This window comes from Myiozetetes cayanensis, unplaced genomic scaffold, assembly GCF_022539395.1.
Source record: "Myiozetetes cayanensis isolate MyiCay16 unplaced genomic scaffold, myiCay2020 scf30, whole genome shotgun sequence".
NCBI lineage: Eukaryota > Metazoa > Chordata > Aves > Passeriformes > Tyrannidae > Myiozetetes > Myiozetetes cayanensis.
In genome coordinates, this window is record NW_026087522.1 from 232,985 (window position 1) to 254,435 (window position 21,451).

The 21,451-nt window shown below is 56.7% G+C and overlaps 2 protein-coding genes across 6 annotated transcripts; both read left to right on the plus strand.

Annotated features, from left to right (window-relative positions):
- Positions 1–327: 327 nt before the first annotated feature.
- Positions 328–5,113, plus strand: DUSP11 (dual specificity phosphatase 11). 4 transcript variants are annotated; one of them, XM_050325734.1, is made up of 9 exons: positions 328–392; positions 588–663; positions 776–907; positions 1,360–1,483; positions 1,810–1,870; positions 2,139–2,185; positions 2,347–2,422; positions 2,928–3,065; positions 4,427–5,113. In XM_050325734.1, the coding sequence occupies exons 1-9, from the start codon at positions 370–372 to the stop codon at positions 4,668–4,670; spliced, it is 921 nt and encodes a 306-aa protein (XP_050181691.1). In that variant the 5' UTR covers positions 328–369; the 3' UTR covers positions 4,671–5,113. The 4 variants fall into 4 exon arrangements, with proteins under 4 accessions (XP_050181691.1, XP_050181692.1, XP_050181693.1 ...); XM_050325735.1 differs by lacking the exon at positions 4,427–5,113 and having other exon boundaries at positions 2,932–3,065; XM_050325736.1 differs by lacking the exon at positions 4,427–5,113 and having other exon boundaries at positions 2,347–2,444; positions 2,928–3,056.
- An 876-nt stretch (positions 5,114–5,989) lies between these two features.
- Positions 5,990–21,365, plus strand: STAMBP (STAM binding protein). Of its 2 annotated transcripts, none has more exons than XM_050325729.1 (10): positions 5,990–6,032; positions 7,904–8,114; positions 12,722–12,797; positions 13,500–13,595; positions 14,210–14,537; positions 15,259–15,383; positions 16,142–16,279; positions 18,048–18,160; positions 19,741–19,840; positions 20,217–21,365. In XM_050325729.1, the coding sequence occupies exons 2-10, from the start codon at positions 7,915–7,917 to the stop codon at positions 20,271–20,273; spliced, it is 1,233 nt and encodes a 410-aa protein (XP_050181686.1). In that variant the 5' UTR covers positions 5,990–6,032; positions 7,904–7,914; the 3' UTR covers positions 20,274–21,365. The 2 variants fall into 2 exon arrangements, with proteins under 2 accessions (XP_050181686.1, XP_050181687.1); XM_050325730.1 differs by having other exon boundaries at positions 14,213–14,537.
- The last annotated feature ends 86 nt before the right edge of the window (positions 21,366–21,451 follow it).

Here is a 21,451-nt window from a genome sequence, read left to right on the forward strand (position 1 = left end):
CCTCTCCCTGTCCCTCTCCCTCTCCCAGTCCCTATCCCTGTCCCAGTCCCTCTCCCTGTCCCTGTCCTTCTTCCTGTCCCTGTCCCTCTCCCTATCCCTGTCCCTCTCCCTGTCCCGTCCCACCGCTGTCACTCCCACCCGTGACCGCTAGGCGGCGCCAGAGCCCCGCAGCGCCGCGGGGGGCGTGGCCTCACAGCGTATAGGCGTATCCTTTCCATCCATGGGCGTGGCCTCACACCATGGGCGTGGCCTCACACTTATGGGCGTGGTCTCAGCGCTGCGGGGCGTGGCCTTCGTCATGGGCGTGGCCTCGCTGTGCCCGCGCGAGGGGCGGGGTGAGAGCGGAAGTGACGCAGCGCCATCGCCATCATGGCGTCCCGGGTCCCCGAGCGGTGAGTGCGGCCCTGCCCGGCCCCGGCGGCCACGCCTGAGGGACAGGGGGGCTGTGGGGCCCGCGGGCCGCTGGGTCTGGAAGGGTTGGAGAGCCTCAAACCGGGGGCTTGGAGGGTCCCGGGCCTGGAGCTGTTCGTGGGTCCCAGGCCTGAGGGTCTCTCCCTCAGTTTAACCCACCCCGTGCCCCGATCCAGGTGGACAGACTACATCCCCCTGGGCAGGAGGATCCCAGGAACGCGCTTCATCGCCTTCAAGGTGCCTCTGAAGAAGGTGAGGGACCCCCCGGCTCTAAGGTGGGGGGGAACAGCCCCGGGAAAGGGGCACTTAATGGGGTTTCAGGGAGGGAGTTTAAAGCCTGCTCTGAAACGCGGTTTCCCCTCAGAGTTTTGACAGGAATCTCTCTCCAGAGGAAAGGTTTTCTCCCCACGACCTCCTCAGGAAAATCAGGGAGAGGAAGGAGGAGCTGGGGCTGATCATCGACCTCACCTACACCCGGCGCTACTACGGGCCAGAGGTGGGGCTGGGGACGGGCAGGATTTGCTTCCAGGAGGGGAATTGGAAGAGTGGGAGGCGCTGGGATCTCTGGCAGGGGCTGAGATGAACCATTGGAACCCCACGGGGGGTCTTTGTCCTCGCTCAGGGACCACCCTGGGGAACCAGCACGAGTTTGGGGCTGCCCTAAAGCTGTTTTTTTGTGGGATCTCCTGGTTGGAAACGGCTCTGGGCATGTGGAAAACGGCTTGGAAAAGCGTTCCAGCCTCTGGGTGCCCTCCCCAGGGAGCAAAGGGAGGCGGGAAAAATAACGTGGGAATTTGGTGCTGTGTCAAAGGAGCGAAGCAGAGGGGTTTTAACCCAAAATTGTGTTGCTGCTCAATCGGAAAATCTCATTTTCTGGGCTTCTGGTTCATTAATTAATTTTTTAAAACCTTTTTTTTCCTGGAAATGATGGGCTGTCCTTCCTCGCAGGAGCTCCCAGCCACGCTCTGCTACTCGAAGATCCTGACCATGGGGCACGAAATCCCCAACAAACAGACCATTTTCCAGTTCAAGTGCGTGGTGAAGAAGTTCCTGAACGACAACAAGGACAATGGTGAGCGTGGCTGTCCCTGCTGTCCCAGTGCTGGGGTTTTAGGGGGCAGCAGGGACTTCTTTTCCCTTCCCTTGGGCTTGGGAATGTCGAGGCAAGAGGTTGACATAAATAAAATTGGACACAATAAATAAATAACAGTCGGCAAGAGAAGGTAAAAGTAAACATTAATAAATAAATTACACATAATTAGGTGTAAATATGGTGATGGGATGTTGAGTGTGGCAGTTTATTGGTGCCTGATGGAGGGGTTAGTGCAGAGGGGCTGGTTCTGGGGGGGATTTGGGGGGAAAGGGGAACTCAAACATCCTCCTGTTTGGGTGTTGCAGACAAACTCATCGGGGTTCACTGCACCCATGGCTTGAACAGGACTGGCTACCTGGTGTGCAGGTGAGTTGTCCTCGTCACAGGGGGTTCAGGGGGGGCATTTCCAGGAGGAAACAATGCCAAGGAAGCAGAGTCAGGTGATCTGTGTAATCCCAGCCCTCCACAGGCTGTCACTTTTTACCCCAATTTCAGCACAGCAGATGCTGCTACCCCAGCCTGGCACCTAAATAAAAGCTCTGCCAACCTCCCAGCTCTTCCTGCTGTTGGAATCACCCCCGAGCTGTTTGTTTTTCCCTTGTTAATTGGGTTTAATCAGGGTTTTCTTGCTCAGGTACCTGATTGATGTGGAAGGCATGGAGCCCAACGCTGCCATAGAGTGTGAGTGTGGGCTCTGGATTGGATGGGGGGGGGAATTTGGGGTGTCTCCTGAAGGTTTGGGGTGGCTGCAGGGAGGGCAGCTGTGCTTGCTTGAAGGGGTTAAAATCCTTGTGAAGCCCCAAAACTCGTGACTCAGACCTGTCCTGTCCCCACCTCTGCAGTGTTCAACAAATCCCGAGGGCATCCCATAGAGAGAAGCAACTACATCCAGGATCTCAGGAACAGAGCTGGGAAAAAGTGAGTCCTGGTGTGTCCAGAAGTGAGTGCTGGGCCCCTGGGAATGCTGCTGGAAAGGAATAGGGGGATAAAGTGGATGGCTCCAGGAAGGGAGGTGGGAGAATGGGCGGGGAGAACAGGACATTGGGAATGGTCTAAAACTCACAGAGGGTGGGGTTAGATGGGATATTGGGAAAGGATTCTTCCCTGGGAGGGTGGGGAGGGGTTGGGGTGGGATTCCCAGAGAAGCTGTGGCTGCCCCAGGATCCCTGGGAGTGTCCAAGGCCGGGTTGGAGCAGCCTGGGCTGGTGGAAGGTGGAAGGGGGTGGCACTGGGTGGGCTTTAAGATCCCTTCCAACCCAACCCATTCTGGGATTCTGGGATGGCTTTAAAGATCCTTTTCTTTCCTTTTCTTTCCCTTGGCCCTTCCCTTTCCAGCCCAAGGGAGGGGGTGGTGTTTGGGGTGTGGGGGGGGAGCTGATGAGATCCCTCAGTGGGCACAGGAACATCCAGAATTCTCTTGAAGGAAGTGTGGACTGAAGAGTTCGAGCTCAGGCCCCTTCAGAGAAAAAAGCAGCGCCCCAGAACACCCCCCAAAGCAGCTTGGGTGTTCTGTCAAAGCCCCCCTGCCTGGATCGGCCCAGCCCCCCCTGGCAGTGCCCAGGTAGGTGTTTGTTTGTCCCTGGAATGGTCACTGTGGCAGTGGGGAGGTCCCCAGTGGGGCTGGAATGTTCTCCACCTGTGGAGCCAGGGCTTGGCCAGCCCTGCTCTGAGGGGCGTGGGAAATGTTCCCTGCTGGGAACTTCCCTTGCTGGGGGAAATCAGGAGGGTTTTTCCCTTTCTCCCCTGATTTTCAGCCCATTTCTTCCTTTTTTTCCATTTCCTCCTGGTTTTTTTCCCTTGTTTCCCCCTCCCTTTTCCTCCTCCCCTTTTTTTCCTCCCCCCTTTTTTTTCCTCCCCCCTTTTTTTTCCTCCCCCCTTTTTTTTCCTCCCCCCTTTTTTTTCCTCCCCTTTTTTTTCCTCCCCCTTTTTTTTTCCTCCTTTTTTCCTCCCCTTTTTTTTCCTCCCCTTTTTTTCCTCCCCTTTTTTTCCTCCCCCTTTTTTTTTCCTCCCCTTTTTTTTTTTTCCTCCCCCCTTTTTTCCTCCCCCTTTTTCCTCCCCTTTTTTTTTCCTCCCCCTTTTTCCTCCCCCTTTTTCCTCCCCCTTTTTCCTTCTTTTTTCCTCCCCCCTTTTTTCCTCCCCCTTTTTTTTCCTCCCCCCTTTTTTTTCTCCCCCCTTTTTTTTCCTCCCCCCTTTTTTTTCCTCCCCCCTTTTTTTTCCTCCCCTTTTTTCTCCCCTTTTTCCTCCCCCTTTCTTTCCCTTTCTTTCCCTTTCTTTCCCTTTCTTTCCCTTTCTTTCCCTTTCTTTCCCTTTCTTTCCCTTTCTTTCCCTTTCTTTCCCTTTCTTTCCCTTTCTTTCCCTTTCTTTCCCTTTCTTTCCCTTTCTTTCCCTTTCTTTCCCTTTCTTTCCCTTTCTTTCCTTTTCCTTTCTTTCCCTTTCTTTCCCTTTCTTTCCCTTTCTTTCCCTTTCTTTCCCTTTCTTTCCCTTTCTTTCCCTTGTTTTTCCCTAGTTTTTCCCCCTTTTTTCCCCATTTCCCCTCCCTGTTTTTTCCCATTTTCCCCCCATTTTCACCTCATTTTTTTCCCTTTTACCCCATTTTCCCCCAAATTTTTCCCATTTTTCCCTGTTTTCCCCCCATTCCAGGCCCAGCAGGGCCCCATGTCCCCAGAGACTCACTTTATACCCATTTTAACACCATTTTTCCCATTTTTTTCCCCATTTCTGCCTCATTTTCTCCCACTTTCACCCTCTTTTCCCCCCCTTTTCTCCCTTTCCCACCCCATTTTCCCTTGAGCTGGGCGTTCTTCCTGGATGTCCCCCCTTTCAGGACCAGGCACTGGTTGAGCCCTCAGGGGGTTCACAACCCTCCCTTGTTGGGGTTCAATTGGGCTGATTCCTGATTTTTTTTAATTCTTTTCCTTCCAGGAATGCTGGCAGGGCCAAGAGGAAGCACCAGCCCCGCCCCAAGGCCCCGGCAAACCCCCTGGATTTGGGGCAGGAGGAGCAGAGGAGGATGAGCAGCCTGGCCCCCAGGAACTGTTGGGGGGCACCCAAGGGACTCTCCTGCCCCCACCCCCAGAATTCCCAGCGCTCCCAGGAGGCCACACCCGCCAGGAGACGCCGGCACCGGCGCAGGAAACACGCGGGGACGGAGCAGGGAACGTCCTGACACCCCAACAGCCCGGCCATGGACTCAGCCCTGCCCCAGGGAGCGCCGGGATGGGGCTGGAACAGCGGGAATGAGGGGCTGGAACAGCGGGAATGAGGGGCTGGAACTGCCAGCTCAGCTCAGCAGGGCTCTGCAGTTTTCCATTTTCCTCTCTTTCCTCTCTCTCTCCACCCCTCCTGATGTTTTTTATGGATCTCACAGGGAATTTTTTTTACTCTTTTACACCAGAACTCCACTCCCAGAGGGGATGTGGGGGATAAACAAGGACTGGGAGAATCCCAAAGGAGCACCCCCTTAACCTCCATCCAAAAGGGCTTTTCTTGGTGTCCTCCATGATACGACAAGAAAGAGGATTTGGCCTGAAAATACAGGATTTTATTTTATTTTATTTTCTCTGCTTTTCACTGGTTTTTGCTGAAGTAAAAACCTCTGCAAGTGTGTCAGACCTGTGTGGTGGGGCCGTGATTTTCCCCCTGGGAAATTCCTCCCTGAGGAGCCTGGAAGGCTCAGCTCGGGGCTGTTGGGCCAGTTTTGAGGTGGGAAGGGCCGGTTTTGGGGTGAGAAGGGCCAGTTTTGAGGCAAGAAGGGCCGGTTTTGGGGTCAGAAGGGCCAGTTTTGAGGCAAGAAGGGCTGGTTTGGAGTCAGAAAGGCTGGTTTGGGGGTGAGAAGGACTGGTTTTGGGGTCAGAAGGGCCGGTTTTGGGGTCAGAAGAGCCAGTTTTGGGGTCAGAAGGGCCAGTTTTGGCACAAGAAGGACCAGTTTTGGGGTCAGAAGGGCCGGTTTTGGGGCAACAAGAGGCCGGTTTTGGGGTCAGAAGGGCCGGTTTGGGGTCAGAAAGGCCAGTTTGGGGACAGAAGGGCTCAGTTTGGGGACAGAAGGGCCGGTTTTGGGGCAAGAAGGGCCAGTTTTGGGGTCAGAAGGGCTGGTTTTGGGGCAACAAGGACCGGTTTTGGGGTCAGAAGTGCCAGTTTTGGGGCAAGAAAGGCTGGTTTTTGGGATCAGAAGGGCCGGTTTTGGGGTGGGAATGGCCAATTTTGGGGTCAAAAGGGCCAGTTTTGGGGTCAGAAGGGCCGGTTTTGGGGTCAGAAGGGTCAATTTTGGGGTCAGAAAGGCCCCTTTGGGGTCAGAAGGGCCAGTTTTGGGCTGGGCCGGAGTCGAGGGCGCTGCGCTGCCCCTTTAAGTGTGACGTCACCACGCTGACGTCGCGCTGAGGGCAGTGAGGGCGGAAGCGCGGGGGGGGGGGAGGCGGCGTTGCCCGGATGTGGCGGCGGCTCCGGATTGGCCGGCGGGAGCGAGGCTGGAGGGGCGGGGCGGCGGCGGGCGGGGAAGAACCCGGAAGTGGCGAGGGGAAGGTGGCGGCAGGTCCGGGAGTGGGGCCTGGGATGGGGAGGGACCCCGGGATGGGGGAGAGGAACGAGGGGCAGGAGAGGCCGCCGGTTGTGTGGGGGCTGGCATGGAGGGCAGGTCGGGGTGGGGGTTCTGTCTGGGGGAGGTGCTCGGGAAGGCTCTGGCTGCGGGATCTTCCCCTTGGGAAGCTGAACCCCCAGAGGGAAAGGGGCCACTCCCACAGCGCCGGGAGAGAGGGATTGAGAGTTTGGGATGAGGAGGGGTCCGGGAGGGTCCTTTGGCACCGTCCACATCCCATAAGGAAAAGCCTGCGGGGCTGGAAACTCCTGTGGGGCTGGAAAAACTCCTGGGAAACTCCTTGGCCCCAAACTGGGCACCATCACCGGGTTTGTCCTGCGGGGAAACGAGCGGGAAGAGCTGCCTTGGGTGGGATTTGGAGGCACCAAACCCATCAGAGCTTGGAATTCATGCCCAGGGACTGACAGGATTATATTGGTTTCTATTTGTTCACACACATATATATATATTTCTTTATATATATATATATAGTTTATATATATATATAGTTATATATATAGTTATAATAGTTACATATATATAAAATATATATAATAGTTATTATATTATTAATAATATGTAATGCATTATAAATTCTATGTTATATTATGGCTTATATTACTTTTATTAATATAATATACATTCGTATATTACAATATACTAGATCACTAATTATTATTAATGTATTAATATGTTGATATATTAATATGTTAGTATATTAATATGTTAATACATTAATATATTGTATTTTATACATGCATTAATATATTAATATATTACAATATATATTGTGTAATTTTATATCTAATACATGCTCTTAATTTTATATTCACGTATATTAAAATACTGCTATATATTATATTAATTACATTAATATGATATATTTTATATATTATTATATATTTTGTCATTGATTTTATTAATGTAATATTTATTATATTCTAATATATTATCTATTTTTATGTATTATATTAATTTTGTGTCATTCCATATAACATACTTTCATTTATTATATTTTTGTGTGTATAAAATTACATAAATTAATGCCAGGGGCTGGATTTGCAGCTGCTCTGAGCCCATAAAGGAGAATATCCCAGTGCTGTGTCCAAACAGAGCTGGGCTCTTCCCAGATTTCTCCCTCAGGACCCGGCTTGACTCGTGGATTGAATGTTTTCCTGCTGAGGGGGGGTGGTTTGGGTCAGGGAGAGACAATCCTGAGGAACCTGGATGAGGCAGCTCAGGATGGGGACAGGGACTGGGACAGGGGCTGGGATAGGGACTGGGACAGGGATTGGAATAGGGAGTGGAGTAGGGAGTGGAACAGGGACTGGGATAGGGATTGGAATAAGGACTGGGATAGGGAGTGGGATAGGGACTGGAATAGGGACTGGAATAGGGATTGGAATAGGGACTGGAACAGGGACTGGGATAGGGGCTGGGACAGGGACTAGAACAGGATCCCCAGGGTTTGAACCAGAGCTCCAGGAACATTTGGACAATGCTCTAAGGGACAGGGTGGGATTGTTGCTGTGTCTGTGGGGTAGTCGGGGTGTCTGGAATAGTCGAGGTGTCTGGGATTATTGGGGTGTCTGTGGGATGGTTGGGGTGTCTTTGGGAGTGTTGGGATGTCCGTGGGGTGGTCGGGGTGCCTGTGCCGTGGCAGGGGGCGGGTGTGTCCTGTCCGGTGGATCCCGCGCGTCCCTCCCCGGTGCCAGTGCCCGGTCCCTCCCGGTCCCTCCCCGTCCCTGCCGGTCCCTCCCGGTCCCTGCCGGTCCCTCCCGGTCCCTGCCGGTCCATGCGGGTCCATGCCGGTCCCTCCCGCCCCGCAGGGCTGCGCTCCATGTGTGTGACCATGCCGGGGCTCCCGCCGGAGGAGCGCGTGAGGAGGCTGATCCAGGCGGGAAGCAGCGTGGAGGTGAGCGAGGACATCCCCCCGCGCCGCTACTACCGCTCGGGGGTGGAGATGCTGCGCATGGCGGCGGTGTACGCGGAGGAGGGCAACGCCGAGCACGCCTTCATCCTCTACAACAAGTACATCACGTAAGAGTGGCTGGGATGGGATGGGATGGGTTTGGGGGCTCTGGGATGGGTTTTGGACTCTGGGCTGGGTTTGGGGCTCTGGGCTGGGTTTTGGGGCTCTGGGATGGGTTTTGGGGCTCTGGGATGGGCTTTGGGGCTCTGGGCTTGGGTTTCTTGGGGCCCTGGGTTGGGCTCTGGGCTGGCTGGGCTTGGGCTGAGGCTGGGCTGGGTTTTGGGCTCTGGGCTGGGTTTTGGGCTCTGGGCTGGATTTTGGGCTTTGGGCTGGGCTCTGGGATCTGGGCTGGGTTTTGGGGCTCTGGGCTGGGTTTTGGGCCCTGGGTTGGGCTCTGGGCTGGGCTGGGCTGGGCTCTGGGCTGGGTTTGGGGCTCTGAGCTGGGTTTTGGGCTCTGGGCTGGGCTCTGGGCTGGATTGGGCTCTGGGCTGAGCTCTGGGTTGGGCTGGATTTTGGGCCCTGGGTTGGGCTCTGGGATTTTGGGCCCTGGGTTGGGCTCTGGGCTGGGTTTTGGGGCTCTGGGCTGGATTTGGGGCTCTGGGCTGGGTTTTGGGCTCTGGGCTGGATTGGGCTCTGGGTTGGGCTCTGTGCTCTGGGTTGGGCTCTGTGCTCTGGGTTGGGCTCTGGGTTGGATTTGGGGCTCTGGGCTGGGTTTTGGGGCTCTGGGCTGAGCTCTGGGCTGAGCAGGGAGGCGTTTTGGGATGGGTAGGCAGGGTGGGTGGGGCTCTTTTGGGGGGTCAGATGTGAGGTGAGATGTGTGTCTGAAGGTGTGAGACACAAACCCACAGATGCAGCTGACCTGGAAAAGTTCCCAGAATCCCACAGTTGTTAGGGGGGGAAGGGAACTCTGGGGTTTGGGGTGGACTGGCCAGGCAGGGTCATAGAAGTGTGAAGTAAAAACCCACAAACTCAGCTGAGAGAACCCAGAATCCCAGAATTGTTAGGGGTGGAAGGGACCTCTGGAGATCACCCAGTGCAAACCCCAACCCACCTGGAGCAGGTGACACAGGGACATGTCCAGAGGGGTTTGAGATATCTCCAGAGAGGGAGACTCCACACCCTCCCTGGGCAGTTGTTCCAGGCTCTGCCACCTCCATGGAAGGAAGTTCTTCCTCCTGTCGAGGTGGAACTTGTTGTGGTTCACTCTGTCCACCTGTAAGTCAAAGCTTCAGGGTGTTTTATCACCACAGAGGGGCTAAATTGGCCTTGTTTTTTCACTGGCTGGGTTGTGACATCATATGGATTGGCAGGGATCCATCCCCAGGGATATCAGTATCCCGTATCCTGGGAAGGATTGAGGTTGGGTGGTGGTTTCTCCAATAAACCACCTGCAAAGCCTGTTCTACTCTCAGTTACTACAGCCTGAGTGAGTCCCTTCTTCAGGGGCAGGGACCAGCTGGAGATTTCTTTTTACATTTCAGAGCTGTTTTTTACATTTCAGAAGGATTATAATTCCCTCCCTCAAATGCCCTGTTGGTGTTTGAAGGGCTGAAAACTGTCATCCTCAGAAAATCCCCCACTGTCACAGTGGCCTCTTCCTGTAGTTTTTTTGGGGAAAAATCCTGCCCTTCCCACCTCCCCACAGTGCCCCTGGTGAGGTCTGTGCTGTGCCCACACCACCTGCTTTACCCAGAACACGGGTGGCACCTCCGTGGGCATTTCCCCCCCTCCCCTGCCCCTTGTGCAGGTTCCTGCCCCTTGAAAATCCAACACATTTTTCCCTGATTAGGCTTTTCTTCCCGCCTTGCACTTCCTGAGCTTTTATGGGCATGGGAGCAGGGCCCTGGGAGGCTGCACAGGGAGCTGGGAAGTGTAAAACACCCTCGGGAAGGTTTCCAGGCTGGTTACGCAGCTGGGAGCTGGAGGAGGAACTTTTTAACTAAACAAACTGAAAGCACCTTGGCTGATTCCCTGTGGCTCTGAGAGGTGCTGGGGTGGCTCTTTCCAGCAGTTTTCCCTGGAATTTTCAGCCCAGGGTGGGAAACCTGTGCATGTCCTGATCCACTGGGAAATGGAGCCTCTCGTGGGCTTGCTCTGCTCTCCCTTTCCCAGGAATGGCACCAGGCTGGGAGAGCTGGGGTGTTATCCTGGAGAAGGGAAGGATCCAGGGAGACCTGAGAGCCCCTTGCAGGGCCTAAAGGGGCTCCGGGAGAGCTGGAGAGGGATTTGGGACAAGGGATGGAGGCACAGGACACAGGGAATGGCTTCCCACTGCCAGAGGGCAGGGCTAGATGGGATATGGGGAAGGAATTGTTGGCTGTGAGGGTGTTGAGGGGCTGGGCTGGAATTCCCAGAGGAGCCCCTGGATCCCTGGAAGTGTCCAAGGCCAGGCTGGAGCAACCTGGTCTATGAAAGGTGTCCCTGCCCATGGCAGGGGGTGGGAACTGGATGAGTTTTAAGGTCCCTTCCAACCCAACCCATTCCATGATTCCATGGCTATCTCTAGGAATAACCAGGCTGGATTTTAACCCATATCTCATCACCTGATAAGCCTTTCCTTGCCTGCCATCCCGAGCAGCTCCTTTTCCGCTGATCTGAGGGGTTGTTTTCCTTGGATCCCCGCCAGGAACACTCGGGTTGATTTTTGGCAGAGCCAAACATGAAAGGAAAAAGCAACAAGCCACAACTTTTGTGAGGTGCTTGGGCTCCCTGGTTTGGTGCTGCTGGGATCAGCTCAAGGGAGGGTGTCACAGGGATTTGGGAGCCGCCAGCTTGGCCTGTGCTCCAGAGCTGGGCTTAAAAATAGCCTGGGCTGGGGCTGCTGGGTGCCAAACAGCTACTGCTGCACTGGGCTGGGGAGCAGCAGGGGTTTGAACAAGCCCAAAGCTCCTGCAGGTGGGAGCTGCAGGTTCTGGTCCTGCCAGACCTCAGTGGGGCTGTTGATAGGAGATGTGGGCTGTTCCCGCCCCCAAATTTTCCCCTCCTCTCCTCCTCCCGCCTGCTTTTTTCCCCCCACTTCCTGACTTGTGGAAACCCAGCTGTCCCCGCTGGTTTTTCCATCCTCCCCAGGCCCAGCATCTGCTCTTAATCCTCCCTAATTAATCCCTTCCATTTTAATCCACAAGCTGCTGGCAGTGCTCGCTCGGGGCCTTGTTGTGTCTCCTCGGCACAGTGACCTAATTCACACCCCCAGCTGGGAGCAGGGACCTTGCTGGGGCTTTGGGCTGGATCCAGGGGGTCCCTGGGGCTCCATGGCTGCTGATCCTGCCGTCCTCACCCTCTCCCTGGGCAACCAGGAGCCTTCAGGGTGGCAAAAAGTCCTTTCCTTCTCCCCGAGGACGGAGGGTTTGGAGCAGCTGGGGTTGTTTGCTGCACACACACACAGGGGTTTCTCAGAGTGAAGGGTCTCTGTCCCTGCTGAGATTTTCCCTCTTGGCTCTGCTTGGGTTGTGCTGCTCCCTGGGGCACAGTCCAGTCCTCTCATTCCTTTACTCCTTGTGCCTGGGAACGGGGCCGCTCTCTGGAGCTGGAGTATCCTTTGGGTGCTGGAGCTGTGTGGCAAAGAGCCAGGGAGGAGGGGGATTTGGGGTTAATCCCAGAGCTTTGTGGATGCCCAGAGCCAGCACAGCTCCACTTGCAGGAGGCAGGGGCCCAGCTAAGCCCGGCCTGAGCTCAGCCTGAGCCCCCTGTCACCCCTGGGGACTTGGCCACAGGGTAACTCAGAGTGTCCCACACCTGAGCCAGAGGGAGCTGCCCTGTGTTTGTGGGCTTTCCCCCCTGGCTTTAGTGCCTGCACAACTCCCTCTGCATCTTCACCTTCATTTCCTGCAGAGCTCCATGGAAGGACCTCATTGTGGCCCTCCAGGACTTAAAGGAGGCTTGTGAAAAAGAGGGAGAGGGATTTTTCACATGGGCAGACAGTCATAGGATAAGGGGGAACAGGAAAGATTTGGGCTGGATATTGCAAAGGAATTCCTCCCTATGAGGGTGGGGAGAGGCTGGGATGGAATTCCCAGAGAAGCTGTGGCTGCCCCATCCCTGGAAGTGTCCAAGGCCAGGTTGGAGCAACCTGGGACAGTGGAAGGTGTCCCTGCCCACGGCAGGGGGTGGAACTGCATGGGCTTTGAGGTCCCTCCCAACCCAACCCAGTGTGGGATTCTATGAGGGCATAAACAGTTATCCCATCTGTAGAGGAGCCACAGTGTTCCCTGCTCCCATGCTGGGAGTGGGCTGATATTGTGATTTCCCTCCCCAAAGCCAGCACAGGAACTGCTCCCCAGGCTGGAATGCCAGGACAGAAGGACAGTGAGCCCTGAGCCAGCCGAGGGACTGAAATCTTGGGATGCTCTGGCAGGTGCCCGAGCGCCTCCTGCATCACTGCTGTGCCCTTGGTGCTTCAGGCCAGCTTGTTAATGATTCTGTTCAAAACGAGGGTGTTTGTCCCTGAGGGTCATCTGCAGAGCCCAGGTGGAATCACAGCCCGTGTGAGGTGCTCCCGTGGGACGGAACGAGGTCTGTGTGCTCCGAGGGCTGGTGGAGGTTTTCCTGCAGGAACACTGTCCTGATGGGCAGCCCAGGACCCAGGGATCTGCACCCCCAAAGTGCCACCGACTCTCTTTGTGTCTGTCCCTTCCTGCCACGATCCCAAAGTGCAGTTTGTGCCCCCTTTTTCCAGGCTCTTCATCGAGAAGCTGCCGCAGCACCGCGACTACAAAACCGCCGTCATTCCCGAGAAGAGGGAGACGGTCAGAGTGAGTGGGGACATCGCCAGGTCCTGAAGGGAAACGTCCTGGCAATCACCGACCTGGGGTGTTCATGGCTCTGGGATGAGGGATCCACACAAACACTGGGAAGCTGTGGCATGGCCGGGCAGTCCTGACCCCTGGGAGTTCAGTTCTGGGCTCCTCTCCAAGACGGACATGGAGGGGCTGGAGCGTGGCCAGGGAAGGGGCTGGAGCAGCAGGAGCAGCTGAGGGAGCTGGGGGGGCTCAGCCTGGAGAAAAGGAGGCTCAGGGGGGACCTTCTGGCTCTGCAATCCCTGACAGGAGGGGGAAATGGGGGTATGTTGGGCTCTACTCCCAGGGAACAGGGACAGGAGGAGAGGGAATGGCCTCTGGCTGTGCCACAGAATATTTAGGTTGGATATTGGGAAAATTCCTTCCCCAAAAATATTGTCCAGCCCTGGCACATCCTACCCAAGGCAGCAGCTGAATCAGCATCCCTGGAAGTGTGTAAAGCACTTGGATGTGGCCCCTGGGGACATGGATTAGTGATGGACATGGCAGTGCAGGGGGAAAGGTTGGACTTGATGACCTTGGAGGTATTTTCCTCCTAAACAATTCCATGATTCTCTGAGTTATGGTTTGTGATTTTGGGGGTGGTTTTGGGCTCCCTGCAGCTGCTCAGGGCCGGTTTTGTTGCCACTCTGATTTCTCCCTGTGTTCCTCCCCCAGAAGCTGAAGGAAGTAGCCTTTCCCAGAGCGGAAGAGCTCAAGGAGGAGCTGCTAAAGAGGTACGCCCAGGACTATGCTAAGTACAAGGAGCAGGAGGTGAGTGAGAGCAGACTGGAGGCCTGTCTGCTCCAGGGTCTCCCCCAGGAGACCCTCAGCCACCAAGGGTTTGGGAGAGGGCTCTCCAGGGCTCCCTGGGTGCTGGGGAATGGCCGGTGTGTGTGGGGATCCCCCCCTGCAGCACAGGGCTGCCGCTGCAGGTGGATCTGAGTCTCTCTTCCTTGTGCAGCTGGAAGAGCTGGGGCTGTTTGGTTGGTTAATTCTCTTTTGTCCCAGCACGAAATCCAGGTTTTGTTGGATGGGGGCTTGTGTGGGCAGAGCAGAAACCTCCGGGGTGGGTTTTGCTGCGGACGAGTGGGATTTGGGGGACGGGATAGAGGGAAAACAACCCTCTGGAGTTGTGTTTCTGTGGAAGAGGGAGGGGTAAGGCAGAGGTTTTACTGCCCTGGTCTCTGCTGATGGAAGTGTGGATCTCTGCAAGCTGAAGCTTCCTGCAGGGAATGCTCTTTGCAGACCCCTCTGAAGCAGCCCGGGACTGCTGGGGGTCTGCGGCACAGAGGCCCCCGTGTTCCCATCTCTGATCAGATCCCTCGGGATATTTCTCCTTAGGGAAGGAGGAGGAAGAGTAATTTGCACCCCCTTTGGCTTTGCAGCAGCAGCTGGAGCAGGAGAAGAGCCGTGTGGCCCTGATGAAGCAGCAGCAGGCGGAGCAGGAGCAGTTCCACGCCTTCGAGGAGATGATCCGGCGGCAGGAGCTGGAGAAGGAACGCCTGAGGATAGTGCAGGAGTTTGGGAAGCCAGAGCCGGAGTCTCTGGATGGACCCCTCATCCCTGGAGTGGAAAAGCCACCCACTGATTTAACCCCAAAGGTTCCAGTGTCTTCAGCTCACCCAGCAAGTCCCTCAGCGGGGACTGTCCCACCCAGACCTCCCGTTGTGGACAGATCTTTGAAGCCCAGTGCTCTGGGGAGCACAGAAACCAGTTAGTACCTCTGGGAGCATCCCTGTCCCTTGCTGGGGCTGAGCCAAACGTGGCCAGTTTGTCTGGGAGGCTCTTGGAATTACCTGCTCGTGGCTCCATCCCTTCTGGGGGGTTGCTCTTCCAAGTCACTGGATGTTGTCCCTGTTGTTCAGTCAAGGTTTGGAGGGCCTGGGGGAACTGTCAGAACTGTCTCCTCTTGGGAATGCACCCTCCATGCTTTTCCAGCCCAGTCTTCCTGCTGTTCCACACTCTGCAGCCTATCTGCTTTTCCTTGATCCAAGCACTTCTTGGACATTTGGGTTGAATTCCTGGCTGGGATGATTGAATCCTCCTCCTGACCAAACCCTGCCAAACACGGCTCCAAAATACTCATCCAGACACGTCCAGTGACTGGTTCTTGCCCACTGACACATCCTACCTTAAATGACCTCCTGGGAGTGTGTGTGCTTTCATTTTTACTAACAAACAAAGGATTCCTTTCTGACACCCTGCTGAAGGATTCTTCCCCTCTGTTCTGAAGGAGGGGCTGCCTGTCCTTTATCCGTGTCCCAGCGACACGTTTATCTCTTGGTGCCACTGCAGGGGCAGAGCCAGAGCAGTCAACCCTTCCAGGTGGATTTTTTGCAGCCTCATCCCTTTTTGGGGCTGCCCTGAGGGACCATTTCCACCCCCCCTTTCCCCACCCCTGGCCGGTGTCTCTGAGCTCTCCTGTTCCCCGCAGGTGCAGCAGTGGATGTCCTTCGCCAGGTCATTGTCCCCAGGGAGCTGTGCCACAAATTCCTCCAGCTGGCTGATGCCAACACGGTGCGGGGTGTGGAGACCTGTGGGATCCTCTGTGGGAAGCTGGTAAGGGGGGACAAATCCATCAGGAGACTTTGGGAGTGGCACAGGGGGTCGTTTGTCACAGCACCAGCGCTTTGGAGACGGCTGCAGGAGCCTGATCTTTGTCCTGGAATTCTCTAGTGCAGCTTCAGGCTTCCCTGGGAGCGTTAGGGAGGATCTGGCCTCTCCCTTTCCAGGTTTTTAGGTCAGGATTTCCCTCACCCTGGCACTCAGTGCCAACCAGAGCGCCCGCTCCGCTTCCTCTCTGCTGCTGCTGACTCTGTGTGCCTGCCACAAGCACTGGGGGCAGTCCTGGGGACAGGAGCTCCAGGGACTTGTCCTTTGGGTGCCAGCAGGACTGGGGTGTCCCAGCTGGTGATTTCAACAGGACACTGTTCTCCCCCAGGACTTTGCGTGTGCGGGTTTTGTTGGCAGCTCCAGCCCTGAGTCACTCGCAGGGGTTTGCTTTGAAATGGAGCTGTTTGATGTAGCAACTTCCTGCCATCCAGCTGCTTCCAGACACTGGGGATTGTTTAGGGATGAGGCATCATCTTGAGTTTGCTTCAGTGGGTGTCCTCTGAGCTGTTGTTGGGTGCTCTGCACAGCAGGGAAAATGAAATAGGGAGAAAACCCCGCAGCTCCTTTGTCAGTGACTGGAGTGGTGCACGAGCTTGTTGGGGAGAAGTTCCCAAATCTTAGGGAATTCCGTCTGCTCCTTGTTTCCTGCTGTCTGGGGGTGCCTGTGCTCCCTCTGATCCCCCTGTGCTGCCCCTGCCCTGCAGATGAGGAACGAGTTCACCATCACCCACGTGATCGTGCCCAAGCAGCACGGGGGCCCCGACTACTGCAACACGGAGAGCGAGGAGGAGCTGTTCCTGATCCAGGACCAGCATGGCCTCGTCACCCTGGGCTGGATCCACGTGAGTGCCTCCTGCCCCTGCCTGCAGCCTGCAGGGAAAGGGCTGGGGGAGCAGGAGTTATGGGAGGAGATGTGGAGTGTGGGCTGGGCAGCAGCCCCTGGGTGGGTTTCTCACCTCTGGTTTGGTTTCTCCCTCGGGTTGAGTTTCTCCCCCACCCCAGCTGGATTTCTCCCTCTGGTTTGATTTCTCTCCCTAGTGGGGTTTCTCCCTCTGGTACAGTCTCATTCACTTCTCTGCTGGAGAAATCCTGGCCTGTTTTCACATTTGAGTCTCTTCCCAAAGCATCAGGCCCTTTGGAAAGGAGAGAGGGCAGGGTTAGATGGCCTTAGAGCCCTTTCCAGGGCCTGAAGGGGCTCCAAGAGCTGGAGAGGGACTTGGGACAAGGGATGGAGGGACAGGACACAGGGAATGGCTTCCCACTGCCAGAGGGCAGGGGTAGATGGGATATTGGGAAGGGATTCTTCCCTGGGAGGGTGGGGAGGCCCTGGCACAGGTTGCCCAGAAAAGCTGTGGCTGCCCCATCCCTAGGATTGTCCAAGGCCAGGTTGGAGCACCCTGATCTAGTGGAAGGGGATGGAACTGTGTGATCTTTAAGATCCCTTCCAGCCCAAACCAGTCTGGATCTGTGCAAGTGGGATCCTGGACACGCCACTCAAGTTTCCTCCAGCTAAAATCCAACTCCAGAGGCCCCGCCGGGGCATCCCCAGCCCTCCTGCTGCAGGGACACCTCTGCCATGCTGTGTCCCTGGAGTGGTGCTGCTGTTTGAGGCAGCTGTGCCAGCTGCAGATTCCTCCCTGGCTGCAGCAGTTCCCTGCTGTCCCCACGGAGCCCTCGGCAGTCGGATCTGTGCCAAGGAAAACGTTTGGAGCTGCTGAGTAATCTCTCGAAAGCAGCTGCTGCCTCCCAGCCTGGGGCAGGGGAATGTGGCTGATCCCTGAGGGGGGAGCTCTGCCCTGCCAGCCCTGCCACACCCAGGGACCCTCTGGAATTCCTGTGCCCCTTCTGCTGGCCTTGGCAACACAAAAACCTGGAGCTGCCAGCCGGGGTTTAGGTGGGAAACCCAGCTTAAAGTGGGCAGGAGCTGGGCGAGGTGGTGGCTGCCAGGGATCATCCAGCCCTCTGGAATGGGATATCCTGAAGTGCCAGGGCAGGATGGGGTGTGCTGGTCCTGCTGTGCTTGAGAAAGGTGTGAATTCCCCTGCAAGGAATTGGGCCTAAAAGTGGGACTTTTTGATGAGATGTGGCAGGAATGGAGAGCTCCTTTGGTACTTCAAATGGAGAAGAGGAGCTGGTGTTTTAGGGCAGTCCAAAAAAAGGGGGAGCTACAAGAGAGCTGGAGAGGAAATTTTGACAAGAGCGTGGAATGATGTGATGGGACAAGGGGGAATGGCTTCCCACTGCCACAGGGCAGGGGTGGATGGGATATTGGGAAGGAATTCTCTCCTGTGAGGATGGAGAGAGGCTGGGATGGAATTCCCAGAGAAGCTGAGGCTTCCCCTGGATCCCTGGAAGTGTCCAAGGCCAGGTTGGATGGGGCTTGGAGCAACCTGGGCTGGTGGAAGGTGTCCCTGGGTAGAATGGAATGACCTTCAGGGTCACTCCCAACCCAAACCATTCTGGGATTCTGCACAACCCCTCCCAGTGCGTCCCCTGTGCCATCCCAGGGGCTGTTTCTCCTCTGGTACAGCCTTCCCTTGGCAGACACAATCCCTTGGAACCATTTTCCCAATCCTGCCGTGACTCCTGTGCACGTGCTGCCTGTTCCAGACCCATCCCACCCAGACAGCCTTCCTGTCCAGTGTGGACCTGCACACCCACTGCTCCTACCAGATGATGCTGCCGGAGTCCATCGCCATCGTCTGCTCTCCCAAGTACCAGGAGTGAGTATGGACACCCAGGAGTGGGGATGGACACCCAGGAGTGGGGATGGACACCCAGGAGTGGGGATGGACACCAGGAGTGAGTGTGGACACCCAGGAGTGGGGATGGACACCAGGAGTGAGTGTGGACACCCAGGAGTGGGGATGGACACCAGGAGTGAGTGTGGACACCCAGGAGTGAGTGTGGACACCAGGAGTGGGGATGGACACCAGGAGTGGGGATGGACACCCAGGAGTGGGGATGGACACCCAGGAGTGGGGGATGGACACCAGGAGTGGGGATGGACACCAGGAGTGGGGATGGACACCAGGAGGAGTGTGACACCCAGGAGTGGGGATGGACACCAGGAGTGGGGATGGACACCAGGAGTGGGGGATGGACACCCAGGAGTGAGTGTGGACACCCAGGAGTGGGGATGGACACCCAGGAGTGAGTGTGGACACCCAGGAGTGGGGATGGACACCAGGAGTGGGGATGGACACCAGGAGTGGGGATGGACACCCAGGAGTGGGGATGGACACCAGGAGTGGGGATGGACACCCAGGAGTGGGGGATGGACACCAGGAGTGAGTGTGGACACCCAGGAGTGGGGATGGACACCAGGAGTGGGGATGGACACCAGGAGTGGGGATGGACACCAGGAGTGAGTGTGGACACCAGGAGTGAGTGTGGACACCCAGGAGTGGGGATGGACACCTAGGAGTGAGTGTGGACACCCAGGAGTGGGGATGGACACCAGGAGTGGGGATGGACACCAGGAGTGAGTGTGGACACCAGGAGTGAGTGTGGACACCAGGAGTGGGGATGGACACCCAGGAGTGGGGGATGGACACCCAGGAGTGGGGATGGACACCCAGGAGTGGGGATGGACACCCAGGAGTGAGTGTGGACACCCAGGAGTGGGGATGGACACCAGGAGTGGGGATGGACACCAGGAGTGGGGATGGACACCAGGAGTGGGGATGGACACCAGGAGTGGGGGATGGACACCAGGAGTGGGGGATGGACACCAGGAGTGGGGGATGGACACCAGGAGTGGGGATGGACACCCAGGAGTGGGGATGGACACCAGGAGTGGGGATGGACACCAGGAGTGGGGATGGACACCAGGAGTGGGGATGGACACCCAGGAGTGGGGATGGACACCAGGAGTGGGGATGGACACCGGGATGTGGGGTGGGGAAGGCCTTTCCCTCTGCTGCCTGGGCTGTTTGACCACAGCCTTCCCACACGTGGGACTCCACAGCTCCCCTGGGCTGGATCAGGATCAGGATCAGGGGGTTGTGTCTGGACACTTGTTGCCCACCTGAGACAGGAGGGTGATCTGCAGCCCTGGGGCTGGGAAGAGGGGTGTTCCAGGAGGAGGAGTGTCCCAGGAAGCAGGAAGTGTCCCAGAAAGGGGGTCTTTCCCGGGAGGAGGTGTCCCACACAGAGGGGGACCTCAATCTCTGCCCCTGCCTGAGATGAGCTGCCCCAAAAGGTGCTCTGTGAGGCCCAGAGGACGTGGCTGTCCCTGCAGGGGCTGCAGAGGGGGAGCCACAGCAGCTCCCTGTGCTCCTGTGTGTGTTCCCTTGCCCAGGACGGGGTTTTTCCGGCTGACAGAGCATGGCCTGGAGGAGATCTCGTCCTGCCGCCAGAAAGGCTTCCACCCTCACCCCAAAGACCCCCCTCTCTTCACGGTGAGTCCCCCCTCAGCCACTGGGTCTGTGGGGTGGGTATTTGGTGTGCTGGACCCTTCTCTGGAGTTAAATCCCTGTGGAGGGGAGGAGGCTCAGCCTGGCAGGGGCTGCTCTGCGATTCCCAGGGTGGAGGTGAAGGAGCTTCCCAGCGTTTTACAGGGGTTGGAGGAGTGATGGGGAGCTCCTCCCTGCAGGAACAGGGCAAGGCAGCACAGAGGGGTGTGTTTGGGAGAGGGATCTGTGTCTGTGTCCCGCTGTGTGATCCAAGGAACGGCTCCAAGGGCTGTTCTGGGAAGGACTCCGGCTGCAGGTCGTGTCACCTGAGCTCTGGGAACATCTGAGTAACCCCCTGTCCCCCTCTCTTTGTCTCTCCCAGACCTGCAGTCACGTGTCAGTGGTGGAGAGGGACGTTGTGCTGATGGATCTCCGATAAAGCCTCCTGCCTTATCCGCTCACAGGAACCTCCCGCCTTCCTCTCAGCCTTAGGGATTGGTTTGCTCCCTCCCGTAGCAGATGATTCCCACCCCTGAATGAATCACATCCCTGACCTCCTTGGGAGCACGTGGAGGGTGCCTGGAGCCTGCTGAGGTCCAAGGTGTGGGGAAAAGCCAGCTGGGAATCCCGAGGCAGGAGCCGACACTAAAGCAGTTGTTTAACACTCTTAACCCGTGGCTGGAACGGCCTCCTGGGGAGGCTCCCCGTGATTTGCTGCAACCACGAGGCGTGGAAACCTCTTCAAGTGCTTTTGGGACTTGCCCAGATTAACCTTTCCTGTAGTTTAGGATGAAACCCTCCCAACCCCTCTCCCCTCTCACGAGCTCAGCCCCGCTGAGCTGAGCCGCTCCTGCTTCCCGGTACTCGGATCTTTGCCTGGGGAGAGAGGGGACTCAGCTCCTTTGGGATCCCCATTTCAGGGATGAAGGTGCCTGGGCAGGGCACAGCTTTGCAGAATCTCCCCCCATCCCAGCAGTGTTTAGGGGTGTCTGGTGATGTCGTTCCCTTCCCTGGCTCTGGGATCCTCTCGGCCCGTGGTTGTTACCGTGGAGGAGCACTGGGTGTCCCAGCTGCCATCACTGCTCCCAGATGGAATTCCAGTTGCTCTGGCCACTTCCATCCTCCAGGATCCCACAGCCTGATTGCCTCTGAGCTTCCCAGAGCAGCTGGAAGGCCGTCCTTGCCAAACCCAAGCTCCGGGTGACGTCGCTGCCGTGCGGTGCCGCCGGATCCTGCTCCGAGGTGCTTTAGTCGGGTGCCAAGCAGAGAATTCCCTTCCCCTGCGCTCCAGGCTGAGCCTCCGCCCTCACTGGGTGGGAAGCAGCAGAATTCCAAGGTGGGAGGCAGCTGGGCCCGGGGGCTGAGCGTGACCCACACCCCGCAGCCTGCGGAGGGCTGGTCGGCACATGGCAGTGCAGGGACGGGCGAGGCTGGAGCTGCCTCCCCACCTGGCACCAAAATATCCATGTCCCTGTGTCCCTGTGCATCCAACACCCCTCAGTGTCCCGGGGAACACACGTGGATCAGATTATCCGGGCTGGGTCTCTCGTGCCACTTTGTTTTCTTTGAGCTCCCCCGGTGGGTTGGGGCGGGGGGGTTTGGCAGGGGGGGATCTGT